At 47.7% G+C, this 16070-nt stretch overlaps 1 protein-coding gene across 1 annotated transcript in view; it reads right to left on the bottom strand.

The window, feature by feature from the left end:
• Window positions 1-7594, bottom strand: part of Ptprm (protein tyrosine phosphatase receptor type M) — a 715625-nt gene extending 708031 nt beyond the window's left edge. The window contains exon 1 of the mRNA XM_052750180.1: window positions 7119-7594. Coding sequence (XP_052606140.1) covers window positions 7119-7191 — 73 coding nt within the window. The 5' untranslated portion in view covers window positions 7192-7594. The remainder of the gene's footprint in view (window positions 1-7118) is intronic.
• Window positions 7595-16070: the final 8476 nt, after the last annotated feature.

Genomic DNA, 16070 nt, shown 5'->3' with positions numbered 1-16070 from the left:
CGCTGCTCTGGTCCCCAGGGCTACAGGAAGCTGCAGTCATCTCCTCCTGTCCCTCTGCCCGCCTTGCTTGGGCTTCCTGTACAGTCAGGAATGACTCATTGGCTTTGAGTGGTAAACAGGACAATGGCTAGATCAGATTTCCAAGCCAATTTTAGTGACTTCCTAACTTTCCCACCTGAACCCACAATGCCATACAGAAAGCTCCTGTTCCTGGAAGGGTGGCTCCGGGCAACTGTGCCACAGACCTACACAGACTGCTCAGCATGGGGTTTGCTGGGCTCCAAGGGTTAGCAAGAACTCTGATTTGGTTTGCAAATAACTGCTCCTGCTCAGTTCCACCTCTCTACAGAGATTAACTCAGCGCATCAGACAAGCACCAAGGCGAGCGGAGAACGGGGATGATGGCCATAGACCAGCCCAACAGCTGTCTTTAGGTCAAGTGCTGAGTCCCAGTGAGGCAGCTTACACAGACGATTTCCATTTTATAATGAAGAGCTGGAAAATAATATATGAAGCAGGTGGACAGCTGCCAACCACTCATTGTCTCTTTCTTCAGCCATAGATTACAGAGTCCGGGATGCCTGTCCCTGCTCAGGGAGGTGGGTTTGGGGACACAGCTAGAGCTAGTGGTTAGTGGTAGAGCAAGGAAAGAGAAGGGGCAGCAGAAGATGGGCTAGACCCCGAGAAGCCCCTGTTTCTGAGAAAACATCCACTGGACGTGTTCAAGTCAATGTGCAAGGCAGCACCATGGCTCCCTCTCCTTTTCCTGTTAAATGCCAGAGATGCGGTGATCGCCTCTGGTGTCCACAGGAAGCTGGGCTCTGATTTCAGACGCACACACAGTAACACTTCAAACAGAAAACAAGAACCTTTTGTTTTCTGTTTGGAAGCTCAGTATATTTCCAAAATCCAAGGTCCACAGTTCTGCACTAAAGTTCGGACCATCACGCCATGGGTCTCCAGGTTGGCCCCAGAGATGTCCCTGCCTCTTTAGTTTTTTGGTGGACCTGCAAAGCCCAAGTAATTGGACAACTTTTTAAAGTGTAACAACTGCTCACCCTTATCTGACCCTATCAAGGGGCCATGGAAGCAGCAGGTGGGCAATAAATACTTATTGGAATTAAGAGTACTGTTTCAATACACAACCGACAGATGTTAGTATCTTCTATAACTTCCAACCTGGAGAATTTAATTCAACCTTTACATTAAACTGAAGTGTAGCAATCATCTGAGTCATCCCTTCAGCCCCTTTTTGGATTTCAACCCCGTGTCCGGCTGGGTCTAATGTCTTCCCCGGAGCAAGCCTGCAATCTGAAGCGTCACACCATTGGTCTCACTTGCAGACAGTGACAGTAGTCACACCCAACATCTGGATGTCCACGAAGCAAATGCAGCGTATGAGAAAGGAGTCAATGCTCATTATATTTCTAGGCCCCTGTTCTCTGTCAGCTGCAGTTAGGGCCACCTGACCAGCTGGCTTCTTTTACAGTCCTGTTTCTTAGATCCCCTGGGCCCATCGGAATTCCCTGGAGTACTTGTTCTATCATGATGCTGGCCCCTGACCCCAGGGATTCTGGTTGAAGAGCTGAGGACCTGCAAGTTTCCCATCCTCTTGAACGCTGCTGCTGCTGCTGCTGCTGCTGCTGCTGCTGCTGCTGCTGGCCCACGAACCACACTTTAGGATGCCCTCTATCGAAAACAACTTGTCTCAAAATATGGCCATGAGACAAGATGACTTGGAGAGGCTCCCAGGGGCCCTTGCGCTATGGCAAGGGCCATCAGAATCACATCGCTGGGCTGAGGAAAAGAGTTCTGGAAATGATGGGTCCCGGTGGTCCTGCCCACACTGAGTTTTGAGACGTCTATCCCAGAGCCACGGAAAGGCAGGAGGGTACAGGGCTCCCTTCCCCCGCAGAAGTGCTATTTGCCATTATGGGTGGCATCTCTCCTGTGTTAGGAAACTACTTCTCTTAGGTTCCCACTTAACAGCAGGGGACCTAAATGCAGACTGTCTCCCCAGGGCCTGCCCGTCTTGTCTTACTAAACATTTCTCCCTCCTCCTGCTTTCTGATTTTAGTTTTCTCTCTCACACTCCCAGACCCTTAATTATACCCTGGACTTGCCAGCTGCCCCACCAAAGGGAAATGGGGTGCCTTGTGGGGCAGGAAGCTTGGGTGACTACATCCTTCCTTCTCTCCACCCAACACAGACAACCCTACTTACTTTTCTCTGGTGTTTTTTTTTTTTTTTTTTTTTGTGAAAGTTATAGGGTGAATTCTGACTTTCTGATGACTAAACTTAAAATTTCTACAAGACCAGAAAAGCTGTGTCCTCTTACCATCAGAGTCTTACAGAATTTGGTATCTTTTAAAAATGTTTCATGTGGAAAGACAGCCATAATTAAACCCTCCCCCAGCTTATGAGATAAGCCTATTAGCAGTTCTGCGTTGTATTCATAGAGCTAGCTAGGAGCACAGAAAGACATGAAACCGAGGAAATTGGAGGAGAGGCTGGTTTTCAAAAATCTGAATCTTAGAATGAATGAAAGCTACATGGCAAATGTCACCTAAGAATGTTTTACATTTAGAAAAGTGTTTAAAAAAAAGGTGTTTAACTCATGGGGGGAAGGGGGGCTAGAAAGATGGCTCAGTGGCTAAGAGCACTCTGAAGAGGGCCTGAGTTTGGTTCCCAGCACCTGCATGGGATGGTTTACAACCATCTGTTCTTGCAGCTCCCCCAGAGGTCTCACACCCCCTTCTGGCCTCCTTGGGTATCAGCATACACATGGGCAGACATACACATACATAGACACATATCCATAAAAATAATCATTGCAAAAGAGAAAATATATTTGACTCAGTTAAAACGCCCGCCCATCCTTCCAAAATGGAAAAGTATACTTCCAAGTATTTAAATAATATAGAATCTTAGGAAATGTAATAAAATATAAAACAGAATCTCAAAGTAAACAATATTAATCTAAAACACAGCTGCTCCCCCAGAGTGGATACAGGCACCCTAATAACACTAAGAACTTACTACAGTCTGTGAAAGACTTAAATATAGCCATGGACTTTTAATAGACAATTGTCCCAGATGTATTGATATTATAAAACCAACTTCTCCCAAATCTAAAGACAATGATTCATTCATATATGGCTTATGTAATCTGAAGACATAATTAAAACCACTGGTTCCTTAAGGAAAAATCATTTAGAAATATTCCAGTACCCATACTTCACCCTATGTCAGGAGTTTCTTATCTGAAAACCCATAAAATAACCCTACCCAACATAGACTAAAACCTGTAATTTTCTACATCAGAACAATTTATTATGCTCAAGCAGTTCTTCACAAACACATAACACCAAGAATATAACACTATAGTAATTTCCTGGCGTATTCCTTTCCAGCTCGCTGATTGAAAGGAAGTATTTCTTCCTATCAATTATCCCGTGAACGCAGCCCAAAAAAAAAAAAAAAAAAAAAACAAAAAAAAACGTAAAACGTCATGACAGTGGTTATCTAAAAAGACAAAATATATCAGCCTGCTAAACAGACCCGCTGCTGCTCTGTAAACAGTCCTTTGCAAGGCCGTATTTTGAAATCATTTTATACTTATAGAGGAATTGCAGAAGCTGAACAGAGTTTAAGCACCCCCTTCGCATAGCTTCCTTAGTATTAATGGCTTATGTAACCAAAGCAAAATTACCCACATTGAGAAATGAATGGTAGGCAGCACAATGCTATCACACCCAACACAGATTTTAGTCAGATTTCCACAATTTCCTCACCAGCATCCTTGAAAGAGTCAAAACTAAACTTCTGTCAAGGGCCCAAAGTTAACAAAGTTATGCTGGCTTAATATATCCCCAACACCAGAGTGGAAACCAAGAGCCAAGTCTGTCCTGTTTCTGCAGGCCAGAGCTTTCCAAGCTTCACACATCAGCCTCCCTCCTATGTAGAATTAAGCACTTCACTATCCAACACTTACGACAAGTTGGCTTTTTAAAACAGGGTCAAAGAGGAATGGGTTGCCAACTCCTTGGCTTCTCACCATGGAAAAGAGTTGCTTAAGCAATGCTATTTACCTCTCCTAGTGCCTTTATTAGTGTCTTTTTACAGAAGGTATTTTTTAGTAATCTAAGCCTAAAGATAGACAGTTAACTTTGCTATTTTGCCTAACAATTTGAAAAGGTAAAGATGGAAAATACTTTTCAAGTGAAATACATATGGATTATAAAATCCACATGGGCCCAAATCTAAAATCTTAATTCTTTTACCTTCTACTGAGTCCATTTCTGATGTCTGGAATTGAAAAAGGAAAAAGAAAAAAAAAGTCTAGGCCGGGCAGTGGTGGCGCACGCCTTTAATCCCAGCACTCGGGAGGCAGAGCCAGGTGGATCTCTGTGAGTTTGAGGCCAGCCTGGTCTACAGAGCGAGATCCAGGAAAGGCGCAAAGCTACACAGAGAAACCCTGTCTCGAAAAAAAAAAAAAGTCTAGCTCACTTCTATATTCTATAGATGACTGATAATGAGTCTTAACTCCAAACCCATTCTAAAGAGGAAAGAAAGCAATGATGAATGCATAGACTTGATGGTTTCATCCATGAGATGGACACCAAGAGGAAAATGTAAGCCCAGATTGTAGGAGGGCAGGGGCTGGGGGTAGAACCCAGGGCTTTGAGCATCCTGGCTAAGACCTCAGCCACTGAGCTACAATCAAAGTCTGCCTTTCAAGAATCACATTCTCTTTCCTTTTCATGCCAGCTGCATCATATACAATCTCAAGGCTTGTCAAAGGCAGTGATTCACACTAGCAGCTTACTAAATAGATGTGAGTGTCTGTTGTCAGGTCCAACACTCTAACTTAAGTGTTTTATGGGAGGGGGGAGGGCTCACTTTGTCCTCAGGGAGCTTACAATCTAGCTCTAACTGTGTTTCACTGTACTCCCAAACCAGGTGAAAAGCAGCCAGCTACTGCAGAACCGTATGAAGAAGGAACTGCCAGGGTCACAGCATCAAAACTAATCTTCTCAACATGCACAAAATAAACCCAACAACCATCATGTTCCTAGGGAAGTACACTCCAAAAGCCAAAGTGTTGGGGGGGGGGGGGGCGGTGAGACATTCCATGTCCAGCAACAAGTCTAATTTTTGCAAACAGGAACCTTGCCAATTTCAAAGTTTTGGATGTTCAACGTTTCTATACAATCATTTGTATACCGCCCTTTGTTTCCCTTCTCCCCACTAGCATACAATGAATGATAACTCTAGCTTTCCAAATATGCTTCCAGTCGTAATATAACTCCACAAATAGGAATGTAAGTTTTTCCCCAAAAGGAAAATCAGGATAAATGTTAACAAAAGCTTGGTTCAAAGAATCGGTTTATCTATCTTTAAGAAGAGTACCACTGAGCCAATATGAATACTTTTGTCCCCCTGACACATAACTTAAAACTCCATCACAACGATCCTTGACACAGCTTAAATGTAAACAGACCCCTTCTAAGAGAGTTAGGCATATTAGTAAAGAAAAAAAAAAAATCACTAAGGCCCTCAGACCTAGCTTTTAATACCAACGAGTTACAAGGCGTCCAAACTAACACATCCACTAATAAGAACGCAGCCAAAATCTTTATCTGCTTTATATCAGCCTGCTCTGTGGTGCGTGCATTAACGCCTCTTCAGCACGTGCAATTTTCACATTGTTAAGGAGATACTGATCTTGGAGCAAAGGCGTTTCTCTATTAAAGTTAGTGGTTTGGGTTTCTTTCAATGCAAGGCAGGCTAAGTATCAGGTCCTTTCATCTCTGCCACCAACTGTGCTCAAGGGTCTCAGGACCAAGCCTGATACAACCTTCTGTGCCTATGAATACAAAGGACCAGCATCCCAGGATGCCCAGAAAGTCAAACCTGATGCTTTTACTGGCCAGAGGTCTAGGTGGCTTTAATGTTTGTAAAACGTACTCCTTACTTTAATGAAAGTTCCCTTCACCAAAAAATTTCTATAAGCCCAACTTACTCACCCCACCCCACCCCCGGAAAAACATAGCACCCCGTTTTGTAACTCGTGTTCAAGGTTAAACGCAGCCTTTTTATTAAAATTTAAAAGGCAAAACTCCACTGCCACCATTGCGTGTGGACATCCATGAAACTGATAAACACGACAATGTGTGCGCATGTTGCCAGCGTTTGCCAAGCATCCACGTGTGTCCTCCTGGGACAGGAGATCGTAGAAGTAAGCCTTGAGACTCTGTGCCTGCTTCGGTCTCGCGCCTGACCCCTGACTCATGTCTACAACCCTCCGTCTCCACCAAGCCCTCCTTAGGGCTTGCGAACCCTGACAGTGCGCAGCCTCAGCCTGGCTTGGTGCACACAGCCAGTCCCCTTCTTTCAGCTGGGACCGACCCCCCAGCTCAGCCCGGCTGGGTTACCAAGTAGCTATGGCCGTGGCGGCCCTCGGTTAGGGAGGCCGAGGGTGGGGTCCGGGCGCCCAGCCACAGTGGCCAGGGTTTGGGGAGCTGCAGATTCCTCTAGGGTCGCGGAGACCTCCCGCGGTGCAGAAAGGGAACGCTGGCACAGCGAAACCGCGCAACGGCGGGGACCCGCTGAGGTCGCCCACCGCGCCGGGCAGGGGGCAGCAGGGAGGTCAGGTTTGGGAAGATCGCAGGCTATATCACCCGGTTCGGGAGATCGCCACGGGCGCAGCTAAGCACCGGCAGCCCATGCTGGCCGCCACCGGGGTCGGGAGGCCCGCGCAGCGCCTACTCCCGGCGGCTGCAGCTGGGAACTTCAGGCAAAGTTTTCTGCCGCTCCTGCCCGGGCCGCCCAGGGACTCGGATCCCGGAGCACAAGTCCAGGCCTTGCGGTGACAGGGGCCCGAGATGGAGCTCCCGGCTCCCGTACTTGTCCCGCGGGCTCCTGCGTGCGCTGCACGGGCCCCGGGGCTCCGCGGCGGCTGCTTTCCTTCCGGCCATCGGCCAGCCCGGCTCACCCGCTACGCGATGCCGGGTCCTGCGCTCCCCTGCCCGGCCCCGAAGCTCGCCTCGGACCCTTCCACCCGGGAGTCGTCTGCGTTCCATGCGCCCCAGAAACGACAGGGACGACCCGCTTACCTGAAAACGTCTCCCCGGCCACAGTTAGCAAAAGTCCAGCCAAAGTCACCAGGCAAGTCCCAAGTGTCCTCATGGTGCTGAGTGCGCGCCGGGCCGCCTCGGGGCGGCGGCGGCCGGTAGACGCGGGAAGCCGAGGGGGACGCGAGCCTGAGCCGCAACTGCCAGTGTAGACGCGACAGCAGCAGCGAAACACCAGACCCCAAAGTGGCAACAGTTGCACAAGTCCGAAGTGCCGCGGCTCCCGGGCGTGGGGACCGGGTTCTGGGTCCTCCTGCCCTCCTGCTGGCCCCCGCTTGGAGTCTGGCGCCGCCGGGAGAGGCAGCGGAGGGCGCGCCGCCGAGCCCAAATCCTCGCTGGGATCCGGCGCTGCGCCCGCTTAAGCGCTGCCCCTCCTCGGGACCGAGCCGCCCGCGGCGCCGTGGCCGTGGCCGTGATCGCGCGCTTTGCAGCCCGCCGCCTCTCCTCCCGCAGCTCCAGCCACCTCGGGCGGCGGCGCGCCGATGGCCAAGCCCGCGCCGGCTGCGCGCGGGGCTCCTGCTCCGCGACTGACTGGCGGTGCCCCGCAGGCCGGCTGGAAGGAGCCCACGTCACGGCCGGGCCGGAGCCGCCGCGGCCCGCTAGAGGGCGCGAGCGCCCGTGTCCCCGGCCCGGGGCCAGCTCGGCCTGCGCGGCGCCTGCGGGCTCCGTGGGGCGGCCACCGCCAAGATGCGGGCGGGACCCGGCGGGCAGGAGCAACCGCCCGGGGCGCCACCCTCGACCCTAGCTCGCCCCGGCAGCGCCTCGGGTTTCCCACGCTGGCCTCAGGGACAGGGACCGCGCCCCAGACAGAAGTTTGTCCCGGGTCACGGGCGGCGAGGAGGAGTTGGAGCGCGCCAGGCACGGGGCGGCAATGTCCCCGGCGGCGGCGGCGGTGGCGGCTGGCTTGCGAGCGTCGGGAAGGAGCGGGAGCCGCCAGCGCCCTGGGCCGCTCGGTCTGCAGCTTGCTAGGGACACGCACGCCGCTGTGCCCGAGCCCCGCGCCCGGGAAACGGGACGCGCTCCTGCCGCTCCAGGGCGTCGTGTGGCCGCTAGTGGGGCCCGGAGCTCGGAAGGCAGCAGTCGTATGGAACCAGAGCTTGGGCAGAACTGGTGGATTTCTGTGTCTGGTGCAAGTGGAGAGTGGATCAAACAATGTCTTGAAATGATTTTAATTTGCCCTTTGGGATCTGAAATGATCATTTTATTAAGAGAACAAGAACACTACCAATGATTAAGTTTAAAGTAAAATTCAAGTTTTTATTGTAATTCTGGTTTTTTTTTAAAGTGGTTCTTCATCTTGCTCCAGAGGAACCCCATTAAAGCACCTGTAGGCTATTTACCGACCTAACTGCGGGCAAGCGTGGTTAAATTAGGATCGCAATTTATGCTCTGATACATGCAAGTAGGTTAGTGCTCAATAGCCTGGAACCTGGAGCTCTCCCCATTGCTTCCCCCAGAGGCTCCTCTGCGAGGTGTCACCTGCTTTGTGATGTTTTAAAGGCCAAAGAAAGAAATGAACCCCTCAATCCTGTTGCTGAAGGCTCTCTGGTGGGCCCCAGAACCAGCCAAAAATGATGACTTTCGCTATGGTATCCCAGAGCAAATGTGGACACCCAGAGGACTTCTGTGTCTGCCAGACCAAACACATTACCAGTATCTTCTTCAGGCATTCTATTCAGGAGGTCCTTGTGAGGCCTTTCGTTTAGAAGTCTCCATGTTAATCACTTGCTTAACACCATTCTACTTTGCCTTGATCCTATAATGACCCTGCTGGGCTTATCCTGAACTTTGGGAAGGGAAATTTTGAAGTCTCATACTTACTCCAAAAGAATCAACAAGTGACAGAAGTCTCATCTGCAATCTGACCTTTTTGATGAAATTATACTTTATAAGATAATTCAAATTTACTTTTTAAAAGGATGATGACAGACCCCACCACCACCACCACCCCTACACACACACCCAACAAGTTGACGCTGGTGGGAGCATCCATAAAGGGGTAAAAACCAAATGCAGCCTGGTTGCTTCCAAGTATCATCATTAAGTTGGATGAAGACTTTGATATTAGGTAACATTTCATTCATCGCACGTGTTAATGCTTTCAATCAACCTTCAACAGTACAATTACTGCAAGCCACTGAGGCGGTGTTAACTGCCGAAGGCTGTCTGAGGCTGGTGGCTTCTTCAGAAACAGATCTTAAGGTTAGGGGGTAGCTTTGAATTGGGGGTTATGATTCCCAACAAGGAGAGAAAAGAACCAGAGGATCAGAATGAAGACAGTATGCCACTGTGGCCGTCTGGGTTCAGTCCTCTGGGTTCCAACTGGATTTGGGTATCCAACTGTTGTTACCAGACACCTACTCTAGTACTCCAAAGAAACCCGTTTCTTCCCCCATTTCTTAAAGTGCGGGGCTCTGTGCACTTCACCTGTCCCTCTGTTCGTCCAGGTGACAGTACAGAGCTAACTGCCCCATTTCCCTGCCACCCACATTTCAAAGAGTGGTGGGGCTTTGCCTGCTGCGGGTCCCTTTGATGCCTGTTTATGTACTGCCCCTGGCAGGTGACTGCTCAAAGCCACCTTGGGTTTAAATAAAGAGAAAATGCGTGGTCTTGCCTTCTCAGGGGGATATCCCTGCAGGAATCTCCCCAGGGGACATCGTCTTGACTTGTGTTTTCAGCTGTAGAGATTTCTCTGCTCAGTCTAACCATCACTTGTCACTTCTGCCTCTCTGGGGATGCCGACACACGGTAACATTTGCCAAGTTGGTTGGCCAAAAGTGAGGAGTGCTGTCAGGCCAGCTTCTGAGAGGAGTGGGTTCTGAGAGAATGGAAATGAAAGTCCACTCAGCAGGTGTCCTCAGAGATCAGCCAGGCTGGCAAAGGTGTCCTCCTAATACAGCCAGAAAGAGAACCAACCCGAGGCATAGGGAAGCCTGTGGGTTCTTTCTTTCCCTTGGCCTGAATGTCACAGAGAAGGCCTAGGCAGGGAAGGAGACTGTCTGGGTACATTAGTGAACAGGGCTTCTGGCTGAGCTGTGCAGGGACACTACTTTTGACTATAGTGTTTCTGTTTCTGATTTTGTTACAGATCCATAAAAGCCAAAATGTAAGCCCAACCCTTCTACCCGGAATGTTAGTTACACTGACTTTGGAGGCTAAATCATATGCAGAAAGTTTCTAAGATATCCCAAGTATCCCGGAGGGATATCTTCACGGCCACTTAAGTGTGATCCAAAGGAAAAGAGATTCGAATTGTTCGTGTGGCTCTTCTCTTCCTCTCTCACTGTCCCTGAAATAATAACTTCCCATTTTCAGATATTTGGATCATGAAAGTGGTTTTTTTTTTGATATAAGAAATGGAAATGTGCATTGTATAGGTCACACAATGATGTGTTCTCTTGATCAGAGTATATAAGGACAGTGGGAGGAGATAGTTCTGAATCTGAAACCCACTGTGTAGGTAAAGTCAGTTTCTGGGCTGCCTGGCCTGCACAGTGGTACTCTGAAAGTCCTGTGTAAACTCTGCGACCGTGAGCATACGTGATTCTTTATTATGATAATTTCTGATTAAGCAGGGGTTTTAAGCATCAGTATACACTAAATCCTGGCTCCTAGATCTCATCTCTTCTCAACTTCAGGGACTGTGTGAGTTCAGGGGTAGCAGAGGGGACTTGGCCATGTGACATCGAGTCCTTGGACCACAGGCAGAGTCTTCCGCTTTACTCAGCTTTGGGTTGCTGGTTTATCTGAAGTGCTGCTGGGGAGCACACCCAGGGCCTCACCTATGCTTGTCAAGTGCAATACCTCTGAGCTTCACCCCCAGCCCCTCTCCTCAGATATGAGGAGTGCGAACAGAATGCTTTGCCTAACAGGTACTGCATTCCACAACAGGAGTCTCCTTAGGAATGTGGTCTCACTCCCTCCTCTGCAGCCACAGCACCACAGGTCAGGTGGTTGAAAAAGAGTTCGTGGTGGCTCCTGTTTCTGAGGAACAAGGCCAAGGGTCATACCTGGTGAGGAGCTCCTTGCTGGCAAGTCCCTAGGCAAGAGGCAAAGAAGGACGTGCACGCATGTGCATGTCTTCCCTTCTTATAAAACCACTTTTGCTGGGCTGAGGATGTGGCCAGGGACACTGTTTACTTAGCAACACCCTGGGCTCATCTCCAGTTTTGAAAAACCACAGTCAACAGCATTCAACCACAGGGCTCATCCTGACGGCCCTTTTCGAACCTAGTCACATTGAAGGCCCCTTCTATAAACATGGCAGTCAGAGGAAGTTCCTACCCTCTTTACTGTCCTAACAGAGATGAAACTCTTCCAAGAGAGCATCATCAGGCAGAGGGGACATATCCACCCCATAGTGACCATGTCTGCATGGAGCCAAAGAGAGTGGGATGGAAGTGAGAAAGATATTACAGGTTTTTTTCACGGGGCCAGAAGAAACCAGGCCATCTCAGTTTTCTCCATGGAAGGCCTGGTCTCATCTGGACAGGAGAAAACTTATTTTGTGGGTGTTTGTATCCTACCAAGGTCAGAATGTGTCACTGATCAAAGGCAAAGCCCATCCAGGTGGAGTTCAAAGCCATTGTTTCTAAACCTGCAAAGAGCTAGATAGAATCCTCAGCATGCCAAGAGCTTTATACCTCTGCTTTGCCCACAAGGTACCCTCAGAGTACAAATTAACCTCCCAGTTAAACACCAGGACAGGGAACTTGCATATTCTTTTTAAAAATGTTGACCTTCACACTGTTAGACTTTGATAACACTGAGCAAGGCATGCAACCTCTCTGCTCAAGCTTCCTTCTGGAAAATGAATATAATCACACTGATTTCAGGCGCTGATGATTAAGTGAGATATGAAGGGCTAATTCCAGGTACATCATTGCTAGTGATCTGTAAGGAGCCTACCATGAAGACATCTCACTGAGAGCCTCCCTGGTCTCTCTTCCCCTCTTAGGACATGACTGTTCTTGTATTCCTGACTGATGGGGTCAGACATGAGGCCAGGACAGCAGCAATGTCATGCCTGTTGGCCTCCAGAACCGCGAGATCAATAACCTCTTTTCTTTATAAAGTATTCCATCTTGAGTGTGTTGTTACAGCAACACAAAACAACCTAAATTAAAATCTTCCATTTAATTTTTTTCAGATGGGACTGGAGCTCATTATTTGCAAATAGGGTACACATATACACATATATAAGTGTATATACATATATGCCCTATATATGTATATATATATATATGCCTCACATAGGTATATATGCTCTGTATATGTATATATGCCCTTTTATGTATATAGGCATGCCCTATACATGTATATATGTCCTATATATGTGTATATATATATACACCCCATATAGGTATAGATGCTCCATATATGTATACATGCCCTATTATGTATATATATGCCCTATTATGTATAGGTACACAACCTATACATGTGTATGTGCCCTATATGTGTATATATATATGCCCTATATATGTGTGTATATATATATTTATGCCCCATATAGGTATAGATGCTCTGTATATGTATATATGCCCTATTATGTATATATACATGCCCCATATATGTATATATATGCCCTATATGTAGATATACTTATATATATTATATACATACGTATATATATAAAATACAGATATATACAACTTTATATAAAATGGTTGGGTAGATTGATAGCTTTTAAAAATGTCCCTCATGGTTATAAAAATCAGTAACAATTGGGCCCCACAAAGTGATCCCCTTATTTTAGAAAATGCTGTTTTACATCTGTCTAAATCTGTGTTCCTAGGGATAACAGTGACCTCCTGGACAGTCCCCAACCCCATCTGATCTCCCATCTCCTTTCAAGGATATCCATATAGAAGGTACCTAAGGGCTCCTGGTGAGTTTATGCTTCAGTGCAGACAGGATACCAGGCTGCCTTTATATCTGGAACCCCTCTGTGGACGCAGGTCACACTCTCTTTCTGCCCCTGCATCCTGAACTAGGGAAAACAAATTCCTTGGTCCTCCTGTGCCTTTCCCTGTGGTCAGGATAAGAATCAAGGCTCCTCGGTCATGTGACTGGACAGTAGCCTCAGCCACAGCACAGAAGCCGGGCCACCTGCCCACACTCAGCCAGCCGCGGCTTTCAGGAATGGTCCATCCTGTCTGGGAAAAGTAAAAAGGCTGCTGTAGGGGACTTGATCTCCATCATCAGACTCCACTTCCTTTGTTTCAATTCCCAGAAGTCCTAGGAGAGAACGCTTTCTGCAAACTTCTTGGAGCTCAGAAGTTTTGAGAAATCTGCTGGCTCACTCCCAGAGTGTGAAATGACATTTCCCTGTTTGAATCCCAGTCAGTTCAAAGGCTTGTGCAGCAGCTCACCCAGCAGCAGCTACTCTCCATGTGGGGGTTCATTAAAGGAGCGAGCGCCTGCCTTTGTGTCCCTCTCCTTGCCCAGAGGCTTTGAACTAGCATGTTTTAGATTAGCCCCTGTGCTTCTTGCATTGAGACAACTGTTTTCCTCAGAACACAGTTTGGAGGTTAGTCAGATTATCCAGAATTCGCGCCGGAAACTGTGATCCTCTATCGAGTTCCCCTGGAATCTTATTTCTTTTTTATTTCACTTTCTTTAAAACAAACCCTTTGAAGTCGATAGGTATGTTCCTTAAAGCTCAGCTTGACTAATACTATTAAGGAACGCTAGGCTAACAATGTCGTTCCTACTTCAGATTAAATTATGGCAGTAATGTGTCCTGGGTCCTGTGATCTGTAATAGGCTGTCTTTCCAGTAGAATGTGAAAAAGTGGTTCAATGGGAACATCAAAGGGAAGATCATCTGCGCTTTCTCTTCATCTTGGACATTTTAAAGTGTCCCAATGTTGCAGTCTGAAGCAGTGATTTCTAGACAGACAGCACCATTAAGATGAGACACCCAAACCTATCCCAGTATGTATTTGTTCCTATGCATGTGTGGGAGTTCAGGTTTATATGGATGTGGGTACCTGTCACATGTGTGTGCATGGAAGCTGGACGGCAGCCTCAGGTGTCCTCCCCAGGAATGCTGCCCACCTCTTCTGAGTCAGGGTCTCTTGTTGGCCTGGAGCTCAACAATTAGGCTATTCTGGCTAGCCATCGATTGCCTGAGATCCTCCTGTCTCTGCCTCCCCAGTGTGGGGATTACACGCCCATACCATCATGCTTGGCTTTTTATGTGAGCACTGGGGATCAAACTCAGGTCTTCCTTTGCAAGGCAAGAGCGTTATCAATGGAATCATCCCTCCAGCCCCATATTTTTTTTCAAGCTACCGTTGATTGTTTTTTTCCCCCCTATGGGTATAGCACTGTATTGCAGCATTAAAACGGAGGGTTATGATGCCTTTTAAAGATGAGGTAACTAAGGCCTCAAAAGCTACATGAGCAAAGCTAACAGGTGATGCCATGCGGTCACAGGTGTTCACTCACTTGGCAGTAACTGGCAGAGCTGGGGCTTGAGAGTGAGTATTCTTCATCCTGGGGCCACTTGCTTAACCACTTTGCCCACCTTTGTCTCTTTTCATACCATAGATTCTTCACCAGATTGTCCAAGTCACCATTCTCTGGCCACATCCTGTGCTAACCTGGTTTCCAGGATCTCAAAGCTCACGCCTGTGAGGGCAATCCAATATTCAGCACGGCACTAAACACACAGGGCTGGCCACAGTAGTTCAGCAGGTACACAGAGAAAGCAGATGGACAAGTTTGTTGAAAGAACTGATGATTTTAGAAGATACACTTGCATGGGATGTTAGCATTCCTATTTTGATGGGATAGAGGACCTGGGTCTTACTAGTATATGGTCATGCAACATTGTTCCCTCCCAAAGATGATGATTTAATTTCAGTGTAGTGGCACACGTCCTGAATCCTGACACTTAGGAGGCTAAGGCAGGTGGATCTTGAGTTCAAGGTCATCCTAGGGTGTACAGTGTCTCAAAATCATAATAGATGGTGACTTTTCAAGGTAAGAGGCTACCCCTTCACTGTGTCCCCTTCCAGGATTCCTTACAGAACACTTCATGGTGTTTGCTAATTGATGAAATAAAGGGACAATGATAAAATAGGAGAATTGAGGAACAAACAAACGATTGCCAGACCGAAAACTACCTCTATGACTTTTCAGAGCAAGCCTCTTCACTCAGGCAGATGGGGAGGGCAGAAGTGTTTGCTCTGTGTTGTAGTGAAGGTTCCTCAGGATCAAAGTACAGCCAAGGACGAGACCCCAGAGGACAGCCAAGACAAAAATCAGAATTTTGCTTTAAGAAAGAGCACTTTGTACTTCCATATCACTTGCATCGACTATGTCCTCACAGGTAATCCGATCCGATGGCTTGAAATCTTGATTCAATTTACAGGACTCAGTTTTTCTCCTTACTTGTAGATTGACGTAGATTTTTTCAATCTCTTTTTGAGACAGTTCCTTACTGTGGAACTCAGACTAGCATGGAACTCACTATTTGGTCCAGGGTGACTCTGAACTCAAAATTCTCCTGTTTCCACCTTACAAGTACTAAGATTATAGGCATGGACCACCATGCTCAGCTTTAACCTGGATTAAAAGAATACAAACTGACCAAGTCATGAACACCTGGACTGCATTGGTCACTTTTCTGTCGCTGTGATAAAATACCATGACCAAGAGCAATGAGGGAGTGAATGCTTTATTTGGGCTTAGGGTTCCAAAGGGAGAACCCATCATGGTAGGGAAGGCATGGGAGCAGGCAGGGAATGCATGGCATGGCGGTAGAGATAGGTAGGTGGCTGGTCACATTGCACTTGCACATAGCAAGCAGGAAGGGGACAGGAAGTGGTTAGCAAAGCTATAAAACTGCAAAGCCCATCTCTAGTGACATACTTTCTCCAGCAAAGCTCCATATCCCAAAGAGGCCATAAACTCATGATAGGAA

The sequence above is a fragment of the Peromyscus californicus genome, unplaced genomic scaffold, assembly GCF_007827085.1.
Source record: "Peromyscus californicus insignis strain IS unplaced genomic scaffold, ASM782708v3 Scaffold_21__1_contigs__length_65335640, whole genome shotgun sequence".
NCBI lineage: Eukaryota > Metazoa > Chordata > Mammalia > Rodentia > Cricetidae > Peromyscus > Peromyscus californicus.
The sequence above is the reverse complement of the archived record's forward strand: the minus strand, read 5'-3'. Positions and strand labels throughout refer to the sequence as shown.